Source organism: Podarcis liolepis (genome assembly GCF_965112155.1).
Source record: "Podarcis liolepis genome assembly, chromosome: 4".
NCBI lineage: Eukaryota > Metazoa > Chordata > Lepidosauria > Squamata > Lacertidae > Podarcis > Podarcis liolepis.
Genome location: NC_139558.1, coordinates 103,914,968 through 103,941,257, shown reverse-complemented (window position 1 = coordinate 103,941,257; position 26,290 = coordinate 103,914,968). Strand labels below are relative to the sequence as shown.

The 26,290-nt window shown below is 44.9% G+C and overlaps 4 protein-coding genes across 15 annotated transcripts in view; 3 read left to right on the top strand and 1 right to left on the bottom strand.

The window, feature by feature from the left end:
• The window catches only part of LOC310705090 (uncharacterized protein), a 271,846-nt gene that overhangs the window by 30,254 nt on the left and 215,302 nt on the right, over window positions 1-26,290 (top strand). The gene's annotated exons all lie outside the window — the stretch shown is intronic.
• The window catches only part of LOC310705032 (uncharacterized protein), a 357,812-nt gene that overhangs the window by 211,072 nt on the left and 120,450 nt on the right, over window positions 1-26,290 (bottom strand). The window lies entirely within an intron of this gene.
• Window positions 443-14,402, top strand: LOC310705152 (uncharacterized protein). Its single transcript, XM_083499651.1, has 7 exons — window positions 443-502; window positions 1,873-2,365; window positions 2,560-2,641; window positions 2,943-3,025; window positions 4,442-4,568; window positions 4,651-4,704; window positions 9,121-14,402. Exons 3-7 carry the CDS (start codon window positions 2,581-2,583, stop codon window positions 10,647-10,649), a joined length of 1,854 nt encoding a protein of 617 aa, XP_083355777.1. The 5' UTR covers window positions 443-502; window positions 1,873-2,365; window positions 2,560-2,580; the 3' UTR covers window positions 10,650-14,402.
• On the top strand, window positions 18,069-19,043 carry LOC310705791 (olfactory receptor 51H1-like; the record flags this gene model as incomplete). The annotated part of the gene is made up of 1 exon (XM_083500613.1): window positions 18,069-19,043. One exon carries the CDS (start codon window positions 18,069-18,071, stop codon window positions 19,041-19,043), a length of 975 nt encoding a protein of 324 aa, XP_083356739.1.

Here is a 26,290-nt window from a genome sequence, read left to right as displayed (position 1 = left end):
ATCTTATTTTTCCTTCTTTTAATAATTTAAGGGGGGTGGTGACAAGCAAAACAGCCCCCCCCCTTGAGGGAGTGCTATGAACAGGCGAAGGGGGGAATTGCAACTGCCAGAAAAGGAGCTCAGCTCCGTTTGCAGGAGAAGCGTGGGAACCCCCCCCCCCCTTGAGAGAACAGGGAAAGTGTCGATTCCAAGCGGATACAATGTATGTGGTATTGGCCCAATATTAGCCTATGTGAGAACTCTCGGGGAAGGAAAGCAGGAGGCGTCCCCGAAAAAGCAGCTCTGGAAGTCTGCAGTGTGTGCAAGAGAGAAAAACACAGCGGTCAGATCTGGGCACGCTGGGCTTTGCAAGGGTTAAAGGGAACTGAGCTGCCTTCCTAAGAGAGGCCAGGAAGCAAGGGGGGGCCAGGTCCTCCCGAGCCAAGGCCCCTCCCTCCCCAGTCCTTTTCTTGCTTTGTGTCTCTGCTGCAAGGGCTGCCTCGCTGCCCCCTCCTGGGATCTGGTGAGTCTCCTCTCTCTCTGGGATCTGATGGGGGGTCCCAGGGCTGCAGAAAGGGAGGGGGCCTGGGGGGGGAAAGGGCCAGTTCTGCCACGCTCTCCTTCCTGCAGATCAGAGAATCCCAAACTCATTTGACCCTCCGCCCCCCCCCTTTCAGAAAAGATCTCCCTTCCTAAAACAAAGGAGTCCCTGGGACTTTAACTCTGTGTGACATCGCTCAGCCTCATTGCACAACAGAGGAAACATGTGCAAATGGTTTTCCAAGACCAGACGGGGAGGTGGACTAGCCCCCCCCCAAAAAAAAAGGTGGGAGAGAAAGGCCAGGAATAAAGAGAGGGATCCCAGCCCAGAGTCTGGCTGCTGCATTGGGGACCAGTTTCCCAGTGTCTCCCAGGGCAGCTCCCCACGGAGGCCACTGCAGCAATCCCCTCGCACCCAGAGCAGGGCATCCCAGGACCACATCCTCTCTCTCCCAAAGGGATTGTTGCTGGCAAAGCAGCCGGAAATGGGCGCTGCTACTCACTGAGCCTCCAGGGACCTTGGCATCAATGGCTATGTGTGTGTTAAGCTATCTATTAGAATACTAATACTAAATTACCCGCCTAAATTTCAAGGGAGGTGTCTTTGGCCTCATCCACTTGGCCCTCAGGGGGTTGGCGAGATACATTCCTGGCCCTCAGAACAAAGAAAAAAGGACCCCACCCCAGGGGTCAGTCTTGAGAGCGGCAGAGAGTCCAAGTGCAAAAAAGGAGACGGAAGGAGGGGAGTGGGGGTGGGGGGAGCAACTCCTGAGGACCCCCGGGTGAGGACCCCCACTAGAGCAAAGTATCCATTTTCCACAAGATACAAATGACTCCCTTGTCAGTCAGTTCTGACTTCTTGCATTTACTCGAAGACAGGAGCAACTAGACTGATTCACCTCAGAGAAATCCCTTCAGTTCCCTCCACATTTTGCATTGCTAGAAGGCTAGAGACATATTTCTTCTCCTCTTTTTACCAGGAAGGAATTTTTAATAGACACACTCAGATGAGTCAGCAACAAGCAGATCGCTGCGTAATCTAAAAAAGGGGGATTTGTGGAACTAGAATATGGAACTTGCTAGTGCATGTTAGGAAGGATATCATTAAATAATATATCCCTCTCTGCCTCCCTAATTATCCCCACAGATTTAATATGCTGTAAACCGCTTTTAGATTTTTCTTTAAAATATGAAGTGTTATAGAAATTTAAATAAATAAAATAGCTCATGGTTTGGGCTGTGGTGCAGTCCAGCCCTGGTTCCCTGCAAGACTCATCCATGGTTGCTCAGGGAACCTTTTTCTTCTCTGATATTAGACAGCTTTTGTAACTGAACAATGTATTTGCTTTGTAGGATTTGCTAGAGCTTCTTATTCAGACTGACAGAACTTGGCAGAAGACCAAAGGCTTCCTTCCGATCTCTCAGAGGCTTCCTGAGAGCACAGATGGATGAGCGAGACTCAGCTGGCCCTAGAGCAGGAAGAGGCCATGTCATCCAAACTGGGATCAGTGGGGGATTCTGGGAAAACTCTGTGCAGAAGATCCTGGGTGAGGAGGACACCCTCCGCTCAGAGGTGCAGAGCCAGCAGTTGAGGCAGTTATGCTGCCAGGATGCCAAAGGACCCCGAGAGGTTTGCAGCCGACTCTACCACCTTTGCCATCAGTGGCTGAAGCCAGAAAGGCACACGAAAGCTGAGATGCTGGACCTGGTGATCTTGGAGCAGTTCCTGGCTGTCCTTCCCTTGGAGATGGAGAGCTGGGTGAGGGACTGTGGAGCGGAGACCAGTTCCCAGGCGGTGGCCCTGGCCGAAGGTTTCCTCCTGAGTCAGGCATAGGAGAGAAAGCAGGTGAGAGACTTTCCTCTGGATACTCCCAAGGGGCTCCAAACAGGACGGTGAACATCCCATAATGCTCTATTGTTGGCCCATCCTTTTTGTGGGAAGGCATCCATGGAATGAGATCTCACACCCTTCAAGACTTAGTCATTCTCTTTCTAGTATTTCTCCCCATTCTCTGTTTTGAATCCTTGTTTCTTTTTCAGGGAAAGGATCTCTTTGCAGAAATGGACCTGGATTCCTGTGAGGCAGAGAGGCCTCCGTTGGACACCAGAGAGAGGCCACTGGGTAAGGAGGAAGGTGGTTTTTCTCTATTTGGTTTCATTCTGTTGGTTTTCCAACTCATCTGAGGGTTCTTTTCATCTTGTTTTGGGGGGAGACGGTTGGGAACAAGGGTCCAGAGGAGGGGAGATGTATTTTTGCACAAACAAACATATGAAATGGGCACAAACGTCCAAATGCTCTCAGCAGGTAAGGCTTTCTGAAAGGCCCATCTGTAGTTAGAGATGCCCTGTTTCACCTGTGAGAGAAGCAGGCACTCCTGGCAACCTGATTACCTTTTCTCCTGTTTACATTTTTTCTCTTGCAGGTGACATAATGATGCCGGCAAGACCTCCTGATCCGCCTTTTCATGGGGGCAGAAGGGAAGCAGCGGCTGTTGAAGCAGATCAGGTCAGGGGAAGCTGCCTTGTGGGGACAGAGGCCGAATGATGGAGCAATGTCATGGACTGGTTGGGCACAGAGGAATGGTGGGAGGAAGCAGCCAGGGAACCAGGAAGGGAAGATGGCTCAGAGCCGAAGGAGTGGAGGTGGAGGAAGGATGAGCGGTCAGAGGGGGAAGCCTGGGAAGAGGAGGTGTCAGAGGCTGAAGGGGAAACAGGGCTTAGTGAGCTGGGAGACTATGGCAGAATGCTTTGCAGAATCAGAGACAGAAGAGGAAGGAGGCGAGTGGGCAGAGGGAGGGCGAGAGACAGAGGTGAGTCAGGAGAATGAGGAGCCACCGGGGGCTCCCTCTCCTTCTGCCAGAATCCACCCTCCCTGCTTGTCTCTCAGAGCCAGGAGACCCCCACACTGCAGGAATCTCTGCTAGATCATACAAGACAGATGACCATCCAAAAGAGGCTTGCCATATTTTTCGCTCTATAAGACGCACCCAACCATAAGACCCACCTAGTTTTTAGAGGAGGAAAACAAGGAAAAAATATTCTGAATCAAATGTAGTTGAAGAAGGAGGAGGAGAGAGGATCAGGCCAAGGCATCACAACAAGAGGCACTGCACAGCTCTCCCTCTTGCTGTGCTGGCTTCAGTGAAAGCAAGGCAAAGCTGAAGAGGTTTGCGCAGCTATTCCTGAAGCCAGCAGCAATCCCTCTTGCTGTGCAATCTCTTTTGCCTGCCTGCTGTTCCCAAACCTTACCGGGCTTGCAGGGGGAAGCAGAGGCTGTTGGCGGAGCAGCGTGGCTCCCCCCCCCCACCAAAGAGCAGCTCAGGAGCATGCTGCTCTCCGGCAATTTGGCTCCAGGGACCACACATTCACTCCATAAGACACACAGACATTTCCCCTTACATTTTAAGAGGGGGGAAAGTGTGTCTTATGGAGCGAAAAATACAGTATTTTATTTCTAGATTGATCACTGAATGCTAAAATTGGTTTCTAAGAAGTCGACAAATGAGAACAAATAGTGACCTAACCAGCGCCATCCGCTGGAAAATGGAGCCTGCCCCCCATTCCTCCCCTCCCCCTCTCCATGCCCCCATGAATCCCTGGAATTTGGCTCTAGGGCATTGGGAGGGAACCTTCCCAGAACAGCTCACGAGGAGAGGAGAAAGTGGATCCTTCCATCGGGGAAACTGGAATGCTTGCATGGGCAGAATGACTTGGAAAACGCAAGGTGGAGTACCACCTATTTGCACAAAGATGAACAACCATAGTTAAAATGCAGAATAAAATAAGCATCCATAATTAAAATGTGCAGCAAAGCAATCCTATTGAAACAACACCACAATTAAGATGAAGGAAACAACAGAGCATTGTGTAGCAGATCATATTTCTGCTGTCTCAGAGGAGGACATTTCCCTTTTTCTTTTAGGGTCCAGTGTGCTTTGAAGATGTCACTGTTCGTTTCACGGACGAGGAGTGGGCGTTCCTGGATCCTGACCAGAGAGCTCTGCATAAGGACGTCATGGAGGAGAATCGTGGGATCATGGCCTCTCTTGGTAAGGCTCCCTGTGGGATTGTCCTGTCTGCCTGGAAATTCAAAACATACCTCTATGTGACAAACCTCATATATTTTCACAGAGCTCAACAGTGCCCCCTATAACACTTGGGAACCTAACACCCCCACAATAAACAGTAACTTACAGTTTTTTCTTTGAACAATCTTCCTCAAATTATTCCTTTTCCTACCACTATTGGACTGGTCTGAACTGCCCAGGCCATCTAAAATGTCAGATTCAGAATTGTTAGGAAAGATAAGTAGCTTCAGGTTTTCTGTTTTTGCTCCTGTCAGTCTTGGCTTGACCAAAGAGACGACTGGCAGCGAAGCTCAGGTGCTGCCAGCCAGAGAAGAAGCAGGCCTAGGGAGAGGAGAGTTAGCAGCGGAAGGCAGAGAGTATGGGGCCAAGATGGTGTCCGGCACTCTTCTTAGCTGCGCCACTGTGCTGTCCGTGCCGGTCGAAACCTCCTCCAGCCTCTTTGGCCCTGTAGCAGAGTGTACACAGCGGTAGAAGCTGCTGCACTGTGTGGGTAATAAATCAGACTGCACGCAGGCTTTCTTGCTTATCTCCAACAGCCTTTAATCGTGTAGAACAACATCGTAAATTCAGCCTTAAGCACCCGGCGACAAAGCGCACGTCTCTCGCCTCTCGATCAGAACCGAAAGAGAACTTACACACAGAGTAAGATTCCCATATGTGAAACATAGCCACGCCTCATGATGTGAGACGTCACTCAGAACTGTTAACCCTGTAAGTTCTGATTCTCTTCACAGAGAGGAGGGGGAGAGGAACTGTCACCTGAGCTCTGAACAAGAAGAAAGAGAGAGACAGAGTGACAGACAGCTTTGTGAGAGCTACAGGAGTGAGTCAGACGTTGGAATGCAGGAAGCATTCTCTGCCAAATATCGTAGGATCTGAAAAGTGGCGGAGACAGGCGAAAGATACTGGAAGAGAAGGTGGGGAAGGGGGAGGATCTCAGTCCGGGCAATGCCATCTTCTGGGGAGGACGATGAGTGGAGGAGCTCTGTGCAAGTTCATTGTTTTAGCAATAAATCTGAAATAATTAGCAGCCAGAGTCGTCTCACGTTTGTGGGAAAGACCAAGCCATAACAACGACTGACATTGGAGATGGAGGGGATGCCATGACTGGGCCAAACAAAATTCATCCCAGAGAAGAGCAAGGCTTATGGAATCTCAGGTAGTACTAGCAGTGATGAGGATGATGATGATAGTAATACAGTGGTACCTCAGTTTACAAACTTAATCTTTTCCAGAACAGTACTGTTCTTAAATCGAGGTACCACTGTAGTAATAATAATAATTTTTATTTATACCCTGCCCATCTGGCTTAGTTGCCCCAGCCACTCTAGGCACAACACATATATAAACATGAAACATAAATAATAATAATCTGATCCAAATAATAATAATCTGATCCCATATAAAAAGAACATTAACTGTAAAATGGACAACTTATACTAGTGGCCAAAATTGTGGAAACCTTTTATGAAAACTGTATTTCTGAGGTTTGGTGGCTGATAACACCACTTTTGTGTGGAGTAATACCATAAAATTGTCCATTAAACTTTAATTAGTTTAATGTTAAGTAAACGTCCAGTGTGCTTCCAACGCCATAAATCTTATCTCAGCAGAGAATTTTGTGCAGCGGTTGAAGGAGGCAGGGGAGTCAGTACCTTTCCATGAAGAATCCTGGAGCAAGCACTTTGGAACTCAGGAGAAAAAACTTTATTTACAAAAGAAAAACACTGGCGATAAAGTACACATGCTTTTATCTCTGGCATAAAGAAAACTTTACTCTAAACTTAACTCATATTAGCAAACACGCCCATGGCCACAAACTGAGTCTGCGAGTCAGGTCAAGGGGGGGAGAGAGAGAACACACGGGTGAACTGACTATTTATACAAACTAACTCACATTCCTGGATGCTTAATGACTTCCAGCTGCTCAGTGATTAGAGCGACTTGTTACCTCTTAACCCTTTAGTACCAACAAAATTATATCCCAATGGAAGGATAATTTAATGAAGAATGTAATGCAAGAAATTTTATGAGGGAGTATTTATTAGAACAACAGTCATAAAGAAAAAAATTGAAACCTTTGGTAACCATTGGTAACCTTTAGCGTTAATTACGGCCTTACAACACCTTCCCATGAAATGAACCAAGTTTTTAGTTCTGCAGCTGTAATGTGGTACCTCTGGCTACGTATCTAATTCGTTCCGGAGGTCCGTTCTTAAGCTGAAACTGTTCTTATCCTGAAGCACCACTTTAGCTAATGGGGCCTCCTGCTGCTGCCATGCCGCCAGAGCACGATTTCTGTTCTCATCCTGAAGCAAAGTTCTTAACCCGAGGTAATATTTCTGGGTTAGCGGAGTCTGTAACCTGAAGCGTCTGTAACCTGAGGTACCACTGTAATGTGAAACCAAGACCGAATTATTGCCTCTATTGATTGTGCTTTGTTGCTGGGTTGCTTCTGACTAACAAGTTTCTTTAGTCGGCTCCATAGATTTCTGATTGGATTAATGTTTGGGCTATTCCCAGGACATTCCAGCAGTGGAATAGGATTAGCACCTTTTGCACACAGCAGCAACATGACATGGAGCTGAATCCTGTTGAAATAGAAAATAAATAAATAAAGATATAAAGGTATCTAAATGCTTCAGTATCTGGGAAAAGATCACTTGTGGAACGCTTCAGTTTGGGCTAAAGTATTACATTTATGCATTTTGGGGCATTTACATTCCCATTAATGATGCAAATTCTGCCCACACCTTTTGCTGCTATACAACCCCAGCTCATCACACTACAGTGGAAGCTCTACTTACAACCATAATCCATTCTGGAGGTCCGGTCATAACTAGAAACGTACATAAGTAGAGGCACCCTTTTCCATAGAAAGTAATGGAAAAGTGAATTGATCCATTCTAGACAATGAAAAACACCCCCAAAACAGCAATTTAACATGGATTTTACTCTCCAACAAGACCATAGATTGATAAAATGAAGGCAAAAATCAATGTACTGTACTATAAAATAAATAAGACAGTATTGTAGATGAAAAAAATTAACGTTTTTTTTTCTTACGTGCACTGTGGATGGGTGGGCTTACCTGGCTACAAGCTAGGGGCGGGCAAGGGTCAGTAAAGAGCTAATTCACTTTGGCCAGGGTCATGTTTTTTTCTTGCCAGGCCAGGTTCTTCTCTAGACTTCCTCAGGTTGGTTCTTCGGTGGGGTTTGGGGCTGCAGTGCTCCCTGCTGTGTCTCTTGCAGGTAGGCGACACCTTTTCCACAGCTTCAGGGGTGGGATGGGGGCCCTCTCCCCGGCATCAGAGGCCTCAGCGCTGCCCCACAGCCAGCCGGGCGAGCTCCCGGCTGCTGGCAAGACCGCTGTATATAGAGGAAAGTTCATAAGTCAAAGCGCCTACTGAAGGTCAAAACTGGAATCGCACGTAAGTAGAGCCATGCGTAAGTCGAGGTTCCACTGTATCTGGGTGTTTCATGGTTGGTGTAATGCAAGTAGGATATAAATCTTCTCTGATTTTTCACCTCGCGTATGTCATACCATCACTACCAAGCAAGGAGATTTGGGTCTCATCACTCCAAATAACACTGTTCCATTGTTCCGCTGTCCAGCTAACATGGGTTTAATCTTTTCAACCTTTGCTTGAGAGATGTTAATGTCTTTTTCCTTAGAATTCTAGCATTTAGACCAGTCCTTGCACTCAACTTCACATTACATTGTGCCATGTCATCTTGTATACACCTACATGATTTTCTTCTGTCATGTAGGGACAGTCTCTCCACTCGTCCATCGTCACTTGCCTTTGTGCACCTTTCCCTGCCTTTACCAGTCTGATTTTGTAGTGACTGTGTTTCCTTATACCTCCTCAAAAATATAGAAATGCCAGCTTTGGTTAAGTTTTTCCTACTCTTTCATCAATTTCTTCATAACTGTAGCCTTGTTCACTTAACAGTACAATTTTACATCACTTTCTGGGTGACCAGTCAACACTTTGTGCCATTTCTATAATTTTAATATGTTTTACAAGAACAAAAATACCCCCAACCAACTTAATAGCAATCACACAAGACACTGACAAAGTCATCCTAAGCAAGTTGTGCTTCCTTTTTCTGGTTATTTGGCTATAGCTTTAGATAGAATATGGGTAATTGAACAAACTTTGTTGAATTGCATTCTTGATTAAATTATCTTTACGTTGCTATATAATTGTATGATATTACTCCAAAAGAAGTGGTGTTATGAGCAATCAAACCTCTGAAATACATTTTTTACAAAAATCTTCCACAATTTTGACCACTACTGTATATCAAACAAAGCAACATTCAGCAACTGAACAGAATGTTGGACTCGATGGCCCTTGTGGTCTCTTCCAACTCTATGATTCTATGAATCTCATAATAAATATGTTTGTTAATGACAAACAAAACATGTAATGAACACACACCCAACTCCTTTCCGTTCTTCCCCATTTGTTCCTGAGGCTCTAATCCCTTTTTGTCTCCATTGCAGATTGTGATGAATCAGAAATCAAGAACGAAGGTGACCACGACAATATTCCCAGAGAGGAGAGGCCACGTAAAAATTTGGAGTGTGGAGAAAGCTGCAGTCAGAGTTCCCATTCCACTTCCCATCAACAAAATATCCTTGGAAAGAAACTCAATCAGTGCATGGAATGTGGAAAAAGCTTCAGTCAGAGCTCCTCTCTCACTTCTCATCAAAGAATTCATACAGGGGAGAAACCTTATCAGTGTGTGGAATGTGGAAAGAGCTTCCGGAAAAGCTCCAATCTCACTTCCCATCAAAGAATTCATACAGGGGAGAAACCTTATCAGTGTGTGGAATGTGGAAAGAGCTTCAGGAAAAGCTCCAATCTCACTTCCCATCAAAGAATTCATACAGGGGAGAAACCCTATCAGTGCGTTGAATGTGGAAAGAGCTTCAGAACAAGCTCCAAACTCACTTCCCATCAAAGAATTCATATAGGGGAGAAACCCTATCAGTGTGTGGAATGTGGAAAGAGCTTCAGAACAAGCTCCAAACTCACTTCCCATCAAAGAATTCATACAGGGGAGAAACCCTATCAGTGTGCGGAATGTGGAAAGAGATTCAGTAGGAACAGCTCTCTCACATCCCATCAAAGAATGCATACTGGGGAGAAACCCTATCAGTGTGTGCAATGTGGAAGGAGCTTCAGTAACAACCACCATCTCATGTCCCATCAAAGAATTCATACAGGGGAGAAACCCTATCAGTGTGTAGAATGTGGAAAGAGCTACAGGAGGAACTCTGATCTCACTTCCCATCAAAGAATGCATAGAGGGGAGAAACCCTATCAGTGTGTGGAATGTGGAAAGAGCTTCACTTATAGCTCCTCTCTCATTTCCCATCAAAGAATTCATACAGGGGAGAAACCCTATCAGTGTGTGGAATGTGGAAAGAGCTTCAGTAGGAGCACTGAACTCACTTCCCATCAGAGAATTCATACAGGGGAGAAACCCTATCAGTGCATGGAATGTGGAAAGAGCTTCAGTAGGAGCACTGAACTCGCTTCCCATCAAAGAATTCATACAGGGGAGAAACCCTATCAGTGTGTGGAATGTGGAAAGAGCTTCACGTATGGCTCCTCTCTCACTTCCCATCAGAGAATTCATACAGGGGAGAAACCCTATCAGTGTGTGGAATGTGGAAAGAGCTTCACGTATGGCTCCTCTCTCACTTCTCATCAGAGAATTCATACAGGGGAGAAACCCTATCAGTGTGTGGAATGTGGAAAGAGCTTCAGTCACAGCCACAGTCTCACATCCCATCAAAGAATTCATACCGGGGAGAAACCCTATCAGTGTGTGGAATGTGGAAAGAGCTTCATTCATAGCTCCAAACTCACTTCCCATCAAAGAATTCATACTGGGGAGAAACCCTATCAGTGTGTGGAATGTGGAAAGAGCTTTAGTCACAGCCACAGTCTCACTTACCATCAAAGAATTCATTCAAATGGACTTCCGGAGGCGGCGCCAACAGCAATGGCAGTCTCCTTCTGAGTAGGAGGAGAAGCTCCGAGGAATTTTACGGGTCTCGCCGCTACGGCGCAGCGGAGACCCAAAAAAACTGCAGGTGGGAGAAGCCTGCAGCCGTGGGACCCGGCGGGCACCAGAAGCGCTCCCCCATTTAGCGAGGGAACCCCGCGAGGGGCTCTGGAGCCGAGCGGGGGTAGCGCGGCGCTGAGGGACGATCGCTACTTCCTTGGAGTGAAGCCGTGCAGCTGTTGCCGGAGAGCGCTGTACTCTTTCCTTTGAAATTTGGATTATAAACTTCAACCCGTGAGTAAGACTTTTAAATTAAGAGATCAAAGGATTGGATTACCTTTGATCGGGAAAAAAGATTTTGAACTTGGCACTGAAGCGGGAAAGACGCAAAAAGGAAGTCCGTCTTCCGCTCTTGTAGATAGAAACAGAGCAAAGACCTTCAAAGCTAGAGCCATAGAAATTAAATTGAAAAGGTTCGGATTTCAATGTCTGAAGTAAGAACCCTCCCTCCGGAGTGAGGGGAGAGGGGAACTTTGTGGACTTGAGTTTGAGATTGAAAAGAAGGGGGGGGGAGAAATCACTGCCTAACCCCTGATTTTGGACTGCCAGAGACAATAAGAAAGTGTTGCACCGTTTATAAAGATTTGTAACTGTCTGAAGTAACTCTGCTTTTGAACTGGAAGGGACTCATTGTAACAGTTGGAGTTGGAATTGGAAGAACTCTCTGTAATTGTTGCCTTTATTTGGAAAGTGAATGTAGGACAGGACTGCCTTTGGAAAACTGTTCTGAAAGTAACATTGTTGCAAAAGTACTCCCCTAGAGGAGGTTTGGAATATAGCTGGGGACTTTCCACTACAAGGTTTGAAATTCTTCCCATCGGAAAGGAATTTGAACTGCGCAAGTGACCTTGATGTTGAACAACAAAGCAATGGATCAGGATAAGCCCCAGCTGCAGTCAACAAGAAGTAAAACTAAACTACAAAGAACAAAGAAGACAATCAGTAGCAGCACCGCCTGTTGTTGAAAAAGAGGACACTGGACAAATTACTGCAAAAAGTTCAGGTGCTGAAGAAAATCTAAGTGCATCATTGGATAGAATATTTGGAGCCTTGGAAAAATTGTCAGCTAAAATCGATTTAAATACTACAACTATCAGCTCCAATACGCAAGCTATTGACAGATTGGTACAGGAATCTAAATTGACAAAGAAAATTGCTGAAGAAGCCAGAGAGAAGGTGCTGGTGGTTGAAGGAAAATTGCAACCAATCAACAAGCAAATAGAAGAGCACAAGGCACAACTGTCCTTACTGGAATTGAAAGAGAAACAGGCTAACCTGCGGATCAGGGCAGTACCGGAATCAGAAGAAGGTAACCTGTCTGAATTTCTTACACAGGAATTTGGAGATTTCTGGGGCCTTGATCCAGATAAAGACTTTAAGATAGTGACAGCCTTTAGACTTGGCAGAGGGAAGAAAGAGGGAAGAAAGAACAAGGTAAGAGACTGTTTAATAATATTTGGATCTAAAGGAGAGAGAGATAAAATACTAGGCCTACACTACCAGAAATCACTTGAAATAGAGGGTTCAATGATTGAGATCTACAAAGATATCCCAAAACACCTGCTGGATCTTAGAGCGAAATATAGTGACTTGGTGACCCTACTAAGAAGGAACAGCATTGTCTTCCGGTGGGAGTTCCCACAGGGACTGTCCTTTACTTATAAAGGGAAAAAAGTTAAAATAAAATCGGAAGAGGATAAAGAGAAGTTCTTGAAGGTGCATGAGGAAGATCTGTACAAGGAAGTGGACAGCAGAGAACAAAGGCCGAGACCAGAAATTCTAGACCCAACAAAGCCAATACTGGAGGATAAACCAAAAGCAACACCGCCCACAGACCAAGAGCAAACATTGGGAGCAGTTGGGGGAGAAGCAGAATAACTTCACAATGTCTCTGCAAGTATTAAGCTGGAATATTCGAGGTTTGAACTCCCCAGACAAGAGGGAAAAAAATTTCATCTATTGAAAAAGGAAAAATTGGACTTTATATGCCTGCAAGAAACTCACGTTACTAGAACACACAGGAAAGTTTTAATTAACAAAAGATTAGGACAAGAATTTATTTCATCAAAGTTAAAAAGAGAGGAGTTGTGATCTACGCAAAAGAAAGTCTATCACCTAAATTTATTTTTAAGGATGAACAAGGAAGATTCGTGGCTATTGAAATACAATATCAAGGTGAGAAATTTTTGATAGTAGGGATATATGCACCAAATGAGGGGAAATCAGAATTTTACAAGAAATTGCATGAGACATTGCTGGACTTTATGGACTTAAACATTATTATGCTTGGAGATATGAATGGAGTGGTGTCGACAAATATGGATAAGTCAGAAAGACAAGTGGTGACAAAAGATGGAAGACTACCGAAAACTTTTTTTGAACTGACGGACAATATGGACTTAATTGACATTTGGAGAACAAAGAACCCCCTAGACAAAGAAGGGACATTCTATTCTGAAGCCCAAAAGACATGGACAAGGATCAACCAAATCTGGATAACCAGAGGAATGGCTCCCAAGATTCAAAAAGTAGAAATCTGCCCAAAAACTTGCTCCGACCACAACCCTGTGAAGATGGAAATGAAAAAAATATCGACTGGATCCTTCAGATGGAGGATGAATGACGCCTTGTTTAGAGATTCAGAAATTATTAAGAAGGCCAAAAAAACAATAAAAGACTACTTCGAGATAAATTTGAAGACTACAGTGGAAAAAAGAACAATTTGGGATGCAAGCAAAGCTGTAATGAGAGGGTTTTTGATACAACAAAATTCAATAAAAAGGAAAATTCAAAATGAGAAAAAAGAGAAGATTTTGGAGAAAATAAAAGAAGGAGAGAAAAAACTTAGGACCAAACCAAAATCCCAAGAGATCCTGAGAGAAATTAAGTTACACTAAGTACAATATATGAAAATGATAAACCAGGACATTGAATGGAAAGTTAAGCAGATGAGACAAAAAACCTTCGAATCAGCCAACAAATGTGGAAAATTGTTAGCATGGCAACTGAAGAAGAGACAAAAATTAAATACTGTAACTAATCTTGAAGTGGATGGAAAAAACATTCAGAAGCCACAGGAGAGTAACAGGGAGAAATGTGTGACGCGGCAGCTAAAAAAGCCAATGCAATTCTGGGCTGCATCAATAGGAGTATAGCATCTAGATCAAGGGAAGTAATAGTGCCACTGTATTCTGCTCTGGTCAGACCTCACCTGGAGTACTGTGTCCAGTTCTGGGCACCACAGTTCAAGAAGGACACTGACAAATTGGAACGTGTCCAGAGGAGGGCAACCAAAATGGTCAAAGGCCTGGAAATGATGCCTTATGAGGAACGGCTAAGGGAGCTGGGCATGTTTAGCCTGGAGAAGAGGAGGTTAAGGGGTGATATGATAGCCATGTTCAAATATATAAAAGGATGTCACATAGAGGAGGGAGAAAGGTTGTTTTCTGCTGCTCCAGAGAAGCGAACACGGAGCAATGAATCCAAACTACAAGAAAGAAGATTCCACCTAAACATTAGGAAGAACTTCCTGACAGTAAGAGCTGTTTGACAGTGGAATTTGCTGCCAAGGAGTGTGGTGGAGTCTCCTACTTTGGAGGTCTTTAAGCAGAGGCTTGACAACCATATGTCAGGAGTGCTCTGATGGTGTTTCCTGCTTGGCAGGGGGTTGGACTCGATGGCCCTTGTGGTCTCTTCCAACTCTATGATTCTATGGTTCTATGATTCTAGGGGCTAGCCTTCAGCACAGTCCAGAAGTTGCAGCCGATTCCAAATTCAGCTGCATGCATTGTAGGTGGTGCTGCAGGAAGGGATCATGGAACACCAATCCTATGGGAACAGCTTGTTAGCCTGATTGCTGACGGGCCCAATTCAATGTGTTAACTTTAATGTACAAAGCGCTAAACAGGTTGGGTCCCAACTGTGGGATATGCAGCCACAGTGGAATCCTCCTTGAGCATCTGTCCGAGTGAGGGGTGGGTGGCCAAAACATTTCTCTTCCACCAGGTATTTGGCTGATTGTCATCCTATACCCTTCTAAGTGTGTGTGTGTGTGTGCGTGCGTGCATTATTGGTTTGTTTCTGTTTTTATTATGTATTTTTTGTACTTTATCTTTTTTTGTGAACCACCCTAGGATCTACGGATGAAATGTGCTGTACAAATTTAATAAATAAAATAAAATAAAACCAACATGCTTAAGTCTAATTACTGCACGAAGGGGTTAATACCATAGAGTAAACTATCCTGCTATGCCCACTTCCCCTCACCTTGGGAGGAACTAGGTAATCAAGCCTCAAACAGCATGGCTCTCACCAGCCTCTTTTGAGTTCCAGTCATTTAGGAAGTTTCACAACTTTGTAACTAAGCCAGGTTTTACTGCCTAGACAACCTTTTCAAGTTACAAGACAGGAGGTTCCAACTGAACATCAGGAAGAACTTATGAGGGTAAGAGCTGTTCAACTGTGGAATGGTCTCCCTGGGGAAATTATGGACTCTCCTCCTTTGAAGGTTTTTAAGCAGAGTTTGGATGGCCACCTGTTGTGGATGCTCTAGCTGAGATTGCTGCATTGCAGAGGTTGGGGCCAGATGACCCACAGGATCCCTTCCAACTCTCTCCTTCTTAATATATTATGTGTCTGCAGCCCACCTCTCTGGTTTGATGGAAGATGGGAGCAGGGAGTGATCTCTTGAATGCCTCTGAGAGCAGAACTGCAGCTTCTTATGCAGAACCTGTGAAGATTTTCTAGTAATTGCTGTTGGGATTTCAGAGATGTCTTCCCACTGGGGTTCAGCTGTTTTCTGGCAGTTCAGAGGCAGGTTGGTTCCCTGCAGGAAAGCAGTTTTTCTACCACGCTTAATGCCATAAAAAGCAGAGACAGAGTCCATATAGGAACAGCAAAGGCAGGCTCAGTGTCCACCATGGGAGAACTCTTTTCAGGTTTATGGGTTGTCCTATAGAGTCAGGTAAGTGCAAAGGTCTTCCCCAATCATGAGGTCATGAGATGATGGAGTCTGTTTCTATTTGGTTCTGATTCTTTTACCAGGTTTTATTTTATAGTGTTTTAAGGTCGGGGAGCATATCTCAATCAGAGGCCTTTTTGCTTATTGGTATTTCAATATGAGCATTAAGATAATAAGAGGAGACTGAGAGGCGATATGATGGCCATCTTCAGATATCTGAAGGGCTGCCACATGGAAGATGGAGCAAGCTTGTTTTCTGCTGCTTCAGAGTGTGAGACCTGGTGGATGGATTCAAACAACAAGAAAGAAGATTCTGGTTCAACATTTCAAAGAACTTTCTTAGGGTAAGAGCTGTTCAGCAGTGGAACAGTCTCCCTCAGAAGATGGTGGGCTCTCCTTTTTTGAAGGTTCTCCAGCAGAGGTTAGGTGGCCACCTGTCAGGGATTCTTTAGGTGGAACCACACTGAAAATGCTACAATTCATCCTGGGCAGGCCAGAGAGAGGCTGGCATTTAATTTGATTTCATATTGGAAGGAGGTTTTGCACCATTCAGGAAAACAACTGGCTTCCTGAAACAGGAGCCCATACGTTGGAGTTGTATTGCTCTGCTCTTGGGTTTTTGTTGGGGGTGTGTGTGTGAGGTCCACTGACCTGAGGTACTGAGGACAATGACAGCCATAAACAATGGTAAAACAATCTTCTACATTTTATTTATTCATTTGTCTCTTTGATTTCTGGTGCTGGGGTGGGCTACAACAATAAAATATACAATTATCAAGCGCATAGAACAATTTCAGCCATAAAACAAGAAAACCGTGGAAACAGTTGCAAAGAGTTCCATATGTAAAAGATTTTAAAAAATCCCAATATAAATACCATACAAACATTTAAGAACTATTCCATTTATAAAACTGGTAAAAGCAGTTCTAATGCAGTTGCAGACAGGGATTGAGACGTCGACTTGAAAGGCTTGTTGGAAGAGGAGGGTTTTCAGCACTTGCAGGAAAGACAACAGAGACACCATCACACCAAGGGTCAGGTGCCTGCATATATCAGTCAGTGCTCTGTCAACTGGGTCCAGAAGCCAATTCTTCCAGCCTTTCACAATCTTTTTACACTGGCTTAGATCCTTCTGCTCCATCTTTTCCACAGACGATTTTATGCCGCTCTTATTTTTATTTGGATATCTGAAGATGGTCAGTATTTCCCGCAAGTGAGTCAGCCACACACCAAAGATTTAGGTTTACACATTTAAAGTGGATTAAATCCGCTTTTCCTTGCAGTTTGGGAGGTTGCCCACATGGGAGTTGCTGGAACTGAGTTGCTGTGACTTCCCCCTGGGGAAAAAGGCTTTGCTAAAGTATGATGCCTCTCACAAGAACAAGTGCACTCCCTGGTTTCCAGCTGATGAAATTTCACATTTTTAATTCCACAACCAGCTGAGAGCCATTTGGTGGAAAAGGAGAAAGTTGGCCATCTTAGAGCCCCCAACCCCTGGGTTGCTCTTCCTCAGATAATTCTTGAAGCAGGGGCAATAATAAGCTTTAGATGCCTCTTAAACATGAAGGTTTCCTTGACCCTAACTCTTAATATGAATTATTTTCTTTTGTAAAGAGCTCAGTTTGCTATATCCTCTGCAAGAAAATCTGTTTTCTCATTCAGTGATGTTTTTCTGTAGAAATGATAAATCAATCAATATTCTACCCACTGATTTCAGTCTCTGGTTATATCCGATCACATCCCTCTTGCCCACTGGGTAGGGCTGCAAAATGAAGGAGCTCAGTTTCAAGGTGTCTTCTCAGAAGAGAAGGAGGTGAGACGAGACATGTGGCCTCTCCTTTCCTTTTACTGTTATGCACTCAGTCATTAAGGTATATCCTATCTAACTCAACAACTGAACTGTGATTCTTATGTCTACTTTGCAGATGAGAAACTGAGGGATGATGAATTTGCAAAAGCCACACTCTTTGACCTCCACAGCCAATATTCAGCAATAACTCTTTGGGAGTCTCTTGGACTCAAAAACAGTATAGCTGCCCAGGCGACACATTGCAATGTCTAGTACTCAAGAATGATAATAATTTGGGGATCTTTTTTACATAAAAAGGTATAAGTGATTTAGGCAATGAGTTAAATAATGAAATTCACACTGGTGGGAGTTGGAAGATTTTGGGGAATGGGTTTCAGTATAGAGTCTGGGTCTTGCTTAGCCAGGGAAGAAGGAGCATTCGGGACTGTTCTTCCTTCTTTGGAGGGTCTAACACAACATTTTGTGTTGGAGAAAACTAAGAAATTTGTGCCTGCTTAGAATAACAATAGAACCTTTACAAAATCTGTGAAATAATGCCAGAATCTCTAATATACAGATCAATTTTACGACTTCTCCAAGTCCTTTCACCAAACGCTCTTGTGGAATGATGTCCTCCATCACCAGATTCAACGAGAGCCTTGTGAGCCACCAAACCTTTGTCCTGATTGGCATTCCTGCGATGCAGGAGAAGAACTCTTGGGTGGCCTTCCCACTGTTTGTGCTCTACGCCCTGACTCTGCTTGGGAACATCATGATCCTTTATGTCATCAAGACTGACCAAAGCCTTCATGAGCCTATGTACTACTTCCTTTGCATGCTTGCCTGCTCGGATCTGGCCCTGTGCATGTCCACCATGCCAACTATGCTGGGGGTCTATTGGTTTGACTCTGGGGAAATCCCATTCAATGCTTGCATCAGCCAGATGTTCTTTATCCATGCATTACAAGCGATAGAGTCTGGCATTCTTGTGGCAATGGCTTTTGACCGCTTGATTGCCATCCGCGATCCACTGAGATACAAATCACTTCTACCAAATTCAGTCATTGCAAAAATAGGTATAGCTATCTTATCCCGAGGTTCCTGTGTCTGCTTCCCGTTCCCATTTCTCATTAAACGGCTCCCTTTCTGCAGATCCAATGTTCTTTCTCACTCCTACTGTCTCCACCAAGATGCCATGAAGTTAGCCTGCGCAGACACAAGAGTCAACATCATATATGGCTTGATTATAGTCATGTGTACTGTAATGCTAGATGTTCTGATCATTCTTGTATCTTATATTCTGATCCTAAAGACAGTTTTGAGCATTGCTTCTCGAAAAGAGTGTCTGAAAGCTCTCAACACCTGTGTGGCCCACATTTCTGCCATCTTGATTTTCTACATCCCAATGATTGGCATCAGTGTGGCACATCGATACGGGAAGCATCTTTCCCCCATTGTCCACATGCTGATGGCCAACATATTTGTTGCTGTCCCACCACTTCTCAATCCCATTGTGTACAGTGTGAAGACCCAGCAGATTCGGCAAAAGATATGCAACATTTTGCAATTAAAGAGAAGATACAGTGGTACCTCAGGTTAAGTACTTAATTCATTCCGGAGGTCCGTTCTTAACCTGAAACTGTTCTTAACCTGAAGCACCACTTTAGCTAATGGGGCCTCCTGATGCCACTGCACCACCGGTGCATGATTTCTGTTCTCATCCTGAAGCAAAGTTCTTAACCTGAGGTACTATTTCTGGGTTAGTGGAGTCTGTAACCTGAAGCGTATGTAACCTGAAGTGTATGTAACCCAAGATACCACTGTATATCTTTCGAAGAAGAATTCTGTGACAAAGGAAGGAGAAAATTGTTTTGTTCTTTGATGTATCATAGTATTTTAATATTCTTTTGGAAGCCGCCCAGAGTGGCTGGGGAAACGCAGCCAGATGTGCGGGGTATAAATAATAAATTATTATTATTATTATTATTATTATTATTATTATTATTATTATTATTATTGATGGATTCATCACATGCTGCTTTTGTATCCAATTAATGACTGATCTTCATCCTTTTTTCCATGTGTATTTTTTTAATGTCCTAAACAATTCTGCTCAGTATACACAAGCACACAGAGAGACAGACACACAAAAATTTCCATGCAAAGATTTGGGATTGCATTATCTTGTCAATTTTCATTCTGATAAGTTTTTTCCCCATGAAGCAAAGGGCTTTCTCCATAATATTTATATCTATATCTGTATTGAGTTGCAAATTCATCTTCTTGAAAGGGTGGTGTCCCCTTCTCTTAATGGGGCAGAGAACCGAAGAATGTAAATGGAATTCTCCAGGAAAACTGCACCGGGGAAATGGATTCTGTTACTTATAGCTCTGTTTGGATTATATCATACTTTCTATCATGCTGAGGCTGTGCTGGACAGCAGAAGACATTGTGTGGATAGTTTTGTGATGTATCATTTGATGCTTGTGTTTTGATTTGAAGAGTTCTTCCAGTAAAAGTTTGTCAATGCTTGGACAATGCTTCATTTCCAAAGAAGTCAGTTCTTCTGCTTCCAGTCGCTTCAGTATATGCAGCAATTTCTACTTATGAGGCAGTCTGAGGGATGCTTTCTGTCTTTAATCACCCAACTCACCCTTTTAACATTATGTAGAGCAGCAAGTAACTGGATGTTTAGGTGGGTAGAAAGCCTTCTAATCTGGTCCCAGGAAGTGAAGGTATTTCTTGATTTTCCTTCCTAGGTAAATAGACAAAAAAGAAAAAGATGACTAGCCCCATGTAGGAACATTTGAATAGCACATTAATAGCAAAGTAACACACGCAGAACTGTGTGTTTGCCTATTTGCTATCAAACCTAATTCAAGGTGTTCACTTTAACTTACAAAGCAGTTTTGAGCATTGCATCCCATGAAGAATGTTTCAAGGCTCTGAACACCTGTGTCACCCACATTTCTGCCATCTTGATTTTCTACATCCCAATGCTCGATGTCCCATTGGTACATCAATTTGGGAGACATCTGTCCCCCATTGTTCACATACTGATGGTCAACATCTTTCTTGCAGTCCCTCCGCATCTTAATCCTGTTGTGTACAGGGTGAAGACCCAGCAGATTTGGCAAAGGACTGCAATATATTGCAGTTCAAAAGAAGTAGGGGTTGATATTTCTCCCAGAGGAGAATCCTGCCATAAGAGGAAGATAAAGTGTTAATATTTCTCCCTATGGAGAACCCATCCAGCCTGTGTCGTTTCTGCATCTGTTCACCAAGACAGCACACTTTGTGCCTTGTAGGGGACTTCAGACAGCCCAAGAAACATCACAGCTCTTTGTAGATCATGTATTCAAGTTGAACGGTCTCCCACTACAGATTGTGTCTGATAGGGGAACCCAGTTCACCTGCAGTTCTGGAAGAAGCTTGTGCAGCTTCTCAAAGTGGAGTTGTGTCTTACCTTGGCCCGGCATCCAGAAACTAATGGAGAGTTGGAAAGGATCAATGCCACATTGCAGTGCCTATGTGCTATTTGAACTACCAAAAAGATGATTGGGTATCCAAGCTTCCCTTGGTGGAATTCTCATACAACAAAGCTGCTCATGCTTCAGCACAGAAGACCCCCTTCTTTGCCAGCTATGGATACCATCCTTACACCTTCCCAACCCTGACTGACACTCTGTCAGTGCCTGCAGCAGAAGACTTCATAGAAGAACTGTCAGCAATACAGAGTTTGCTGAAAGATCATTTGGATTTTGCCAAAGAGGCCTATAAGAGATCGGCTGATACGCACCGACAACCTGGGACTGAGATTAAGGTGGGAGATAAGGTATAGCTGTCAACAAGTGATTTGCCACAGAAGGGCAGATGCAGGAAACTGAACCCACAGAAGGTAGTCCCATTTGAAGTTGTGGACAGACCAACCCTGTGAATTTCAGGCTCCAACTACCTGTATCTATGAAGATTTACCCTGTCTTCCAGAAATCAGTTTTGTTGCCTGTCGTGCCGGCACACCCTTACCAGGCACCTAGACAAGCACCTCTGCCTCCCTTCATGGTAGAAGGAGAGGAAGAGCATGAAGTAGAACAAAATCTAAACACCGGGATGTGAGGAAAGAAGTTGCAATACCTAATTGCGTGGAAGGGGTATGGTCTTGAAGAAAGATCATGGGAGTATGCAGAACATATCCAGAACCCTAAAGGTGAGAATCCCTCCTTTGCAGCTTCCAGGCGATCCATTCCAGAGGTGGAAATAAGCCATGAGATCCTTAAACACACAGCGAGAGGCAGAGGGAGACTGTTTCAAACTGCCAGAAGTCTGCTGAATACCACAAGGAGGAGATCTCTGCAATCCCAGCAGCAGTTGCTAGGGGGACCTCTAAGGTCCTGTGCAAGGACTTGAAGTTTGCTCTCGGGGAAATGTTCCAGCAATCAATTCTGCATTTCTTTCTCTCATGGTGGAAGGCGAGGGAGATGTAGCCAGCAGCCCTTTGCTCTGAAGTCCCACCATGGCCTGGGGGGCCCGAGGAGCCCATCATTCTAGGTCTTGTCACAATTGCAATGGCAACATGCATAGTGCAGAACACAGAAAGGAGCTGTTACTTTTCCAGTTGATTTGCTACCCAGATTAGACCGGCAGGCCAGGACTGAAGATATTGGTTAGGGTTTATAGTAAGTTATGAGGAGAGACTGTGCATTCACCATAGCAGGGGTCCTCAAACTTTTTAAACAGGGGGCCGGTTCACTGTTCCTCAAACACTGTCAGGGGCCGGACTATAGTTTTTTTTAAAAAAAAATGTGTATTTATGAGGAAGTCACTCCCCTATTTTTTACTCAAGAGTAAACCCGTTGACATGAGTGGCCATGCCTAACCCGGGTCCATTCATTCCAGTGGGCCTGACCTCTGTGTAAAAGTGAAGTTGACATCACACCCCACCAGAGCACAACAACTCCTGGGTCACAAATGGTCACAACAATATGGTGGCAAGGTCTCTGTGTGCGTGCGTAATCACTGGCCCTGTGCAAGCACCACACAAATCTTCTTGCAGCAATCATCCCCTCCACTTTGCATGCTCCTCTTCACTGTGGGGAACCGGAGAGCAGCCCCTCGCCTGAGGCCCAAGCCCAGTTACTCTTTCTTCCTCATATCCCACCCTCCCGGAAAGGGGCGGTGGCCGGTGCAGCAGCGTCGGGGAGTAGGAGAAGCAGCAGCAGGAGCAGCAATGGCAGAGGCAGAGGAGGAGAAGGAGGAGGCCGAAGGAAAGCCAGGGGCCCTTGCCAAGCTTGCACCGTTGCCATGGGGAAAGCCCTGCTCGGGTCCTGGGGGCGGCAGTGCCACCTCCGCTCTGCTCCATGCTGTCGCCTCCCCTGCACGCAAATCCATATGCCAAGGCTTTGAATTGGCTGCAGGAGCTTCCTGCAGCCAATCGAAAGCTGTGCCAGCATCGCCACCCGCCCAGAAGCCATGCCAGCATAGCGGAAGTCAGTCCCTGTGCGGTGAGGCATCCGCATGTGAAGGGTTTCAGAACTTAAAGGGTTAAGAGTTCTGAGTGACGTCTCTCATCATGAGGGAGTGTTTTTCTCTGTGTGTGTTATTCTCTTCCGCTCTGCGCGAGAGGCGAGATGTGTGCTTTGTCACCGGGTGTTTGAAGCTGAATTTACAATGTTATGCTACATGATTAAAGACAGTTGGAGATAAGAGAACGGCTTGCCTGCGTTCTGTTTTATTACCCCCACAGCGTAGCAGCTTCTATCGCTGTGTTTACTCTGCTAAAACAGCCAGAGAGGCTGGAGGATTTTTTGCCCGGCACGAGACAGCAGAGCTGCACAGCAGAAGAGTGCCGGACAGCCATCTTGGCCGCATACCGCAGAGCGCAGGGACTGACAAAGCGGGTGGCAGGGACCACGGGCCGGATTTATGAGCCATGGGGGCTGCATCCAGCCCCCGGGCCATAGTTTGCTGACCCCTGCACCATAGTTATACCACTGGGAGTAACTACCCATGTGGTATAAGGAAATGTCATGTGAACTATCATAATGTTTGAGAGATCACATAGCCATCTTCCAAGGTTCAAAGTGCAGGTTGAATAGAGGTGATGGGGCAAATTTGTCTTCTACAGCTCTAGAGGGCAGGACCAGAACCAAAAAGTTCAAATTGCATGAAATTTAGACTAAACGTAAGAAAGATGTTCTGGCAGCAGTGCAGTGAGGGCTTCACTTGTTCAATGAATCCAGGTGAGAGACGGGTGATGCAGCAGCAGGAAAGACTGTTTCATACTCTCAGGTATTTGAGGCTGATAAAATATTGATATGACCTCAAGTGACCTGTTAAGTTCTTTGCTTTGAAAGTAGGCAAAGTTTCACTCTATGGTACACATTCCAGATGAGCTTCTAATATTGTGTTTTTAAACACCTCCCTCTTGACTTTGCCTTTTAACTTGCTTTTTTCTCACCACCAATTCCCTCATTTTGGGGAAATGTCCTCTTCTGAAGTCAAATGTGACCATGTTGGGTTTCCCCCGCGATGGGGTGAGCTCCCATTGCTCTGTCCCAGCTCCTGCCAACCTAGCAGTTTGAAAGCATGCCAAAAAGTGCAAGTAGATAAATAGGTACTGCTGCGGCGGGAAGGTAATTGACGTTTCCGTGCGTTCTGGCTTCTGTCATGGTGTCCCATTGTGCCAGAAGCAGTTTAGTCATGCTGGCCACATGGCCCGGAAAGCTGTTTGCAGACAAACGCCGGCTCCCTCGGCCTGAAAGCGATATGAGCACCGCAACCCCATTTGAGTGGACTTAACCAGGGGTCCTTTACCTTTTTGCATCCTAAGTGCTGCAAGCATCTAGAAACCATTTTTGTTAGAAAGCAAGGGGAGAAAGAACCAGGGGTCTCCTTGGACCACATCATAAAAAATTAGCAAATATGAGTTGGAGGAATCTCTGCTTGTACAGATTCTAGGCATGCAGTCTAATTTGCCTGTCCCCATTGCAATCCAAGCACAGCCCTTCATTTGTCGAATGAGGAGGTTCACTCCAAATTGTGGAACTATTTAAAGTCCACCCCCATCCCTACTTTGCTGTGATGTGTGTGACTCCAAAACTTTTAGAGGTAGGACCCCCCCCCCCCGGTTGAGCAGTTCAATCTTCCCTCAATTTCTCATGGCATAGATGGCTTCCATTCAAGCCAGCTCCCCCACCCGCCCTCCTTCACTCCACCCTCTTTTGTTCTTCCTCCCACCCCCCCCCCACAAAACTAGCCAAACATTTGTAATAAGGTCTAAAAGTTGAGGCTCCCCAAGATCTTCAAGGAGGTGTGATATCTCAGCATGAAGGGTTGCTGGTAAGGAAGGGCATAGGTGTTGTTCCAGAAAGTATGGATTGGATAGGTTCACTTTTGAATGCGAACAGAATCAAATTTCTCCCCCTTTTGGGCACATCTCCTTTGTCTATCCTTATGAAAGAGAGGAGCTCACACAAGATCTCCAGAATGTCTGGCCCAGAGCTGACCTCCAGGACCTTGCGCAGGAGCTTTAGAGAATTCTGAGTACCGTATTTATTGCTCTATAAGACTCACTTTTTCCCTCCTAAAAAGTAAGGGGAAATGTGTATGCGTCTTATGGAGCGAATGCAGGCTGCACAGCTATCTCAGAAGCCAGAACAGCAAGAGGGATTGCTGCTTTCACTGCACAGCGATCCCTCTTGCTGTTCTAGCTTCTGAGATTCAGAATATTTTTTTTCTTGTTTTCCTCCTCCAAAAACTATGTGCGTCTTGTGGTCTGGTGCGTCTTATAGAGCGAAAAATACGGTAATTGCCACCAGGCTTTCAGAGATCTCCTTCCCCTGAGACAAAGCAGTTTTCTGGCACTTTTCAGACAGCCTCACTCCCAGAGGGGAAACGTTTCTTCCATAATTGTCAACGCCATCAAAAAGCACAGGGATAATCTCTCCTGGAACAGCAAAGGCAGGCTTAGTGTTTGCTGCTGCGGAAAACGTGTCACATGGACCATGACATAAAGTCAGGTATGTGCAAAGCGCTGTTTGAGATATAGACTTTTTGATCGGTTCCAGATAGATCTCTCACAGTATTGTGAAATGACAGAGCTTGTATCTCTTGTGTATGGATAGCATAAGAATCTCAGAACAGCCCTGCAGAAACAGACCAAGAGTCCAGCTGGTCCCTGACCGTTTCATTTTTAAGTCTTTGCTTTAGAGCTCCATGGATCTTTGACATTTCTGCCAAAGAAGGTAGGCTTCCAAAAACCTTTTGTGAAATGGCAGAAAATCTGAATTTAATAGATATTTGGAGAAATAAACATTTATTTGGGAATTCACGTTTTATTCACATGTGCATGGAAGTAGTGCCAGAAATGATGCCATCTGGATATCTAAAGAATTGGAATTAATAGTAAGAAAAATAGAAATAAAACCAAGAACATTATCGGACCATTGTTGTTGTTGTTGTTGTTGTTGTTGTTTAGTCATTTAGTCGTGTCCGCCTCTTCGTGACCCCCTGGACCAGAGCACGCCAGGCACTCCTGTCTTCCACTGCCTCCCGCAGTTTGGTCAGGCTCATGTTTGTAGCTTCGAGGACACTGTCCAACCATCTTGTCCTCTGTCTATCGGACCATAACTCATTATTAATGGAGTCACTGGGTACTTCTAAATAGTAATATAAGAATAGTCTAACAACCTGTTCCCAGCAGAAGGAAGAGAAATGTCAAAGAGGTCACCAAGTCCACTCACAGCCAAATATATGCACCTGGGATGCCAGGGGGTCCAACAGGAAGGATGTTTGTGGAAACTTCAGCTGTGTGTGTTTAGGGAAGGCCCTGTGGGTGGTCCCTCAAGA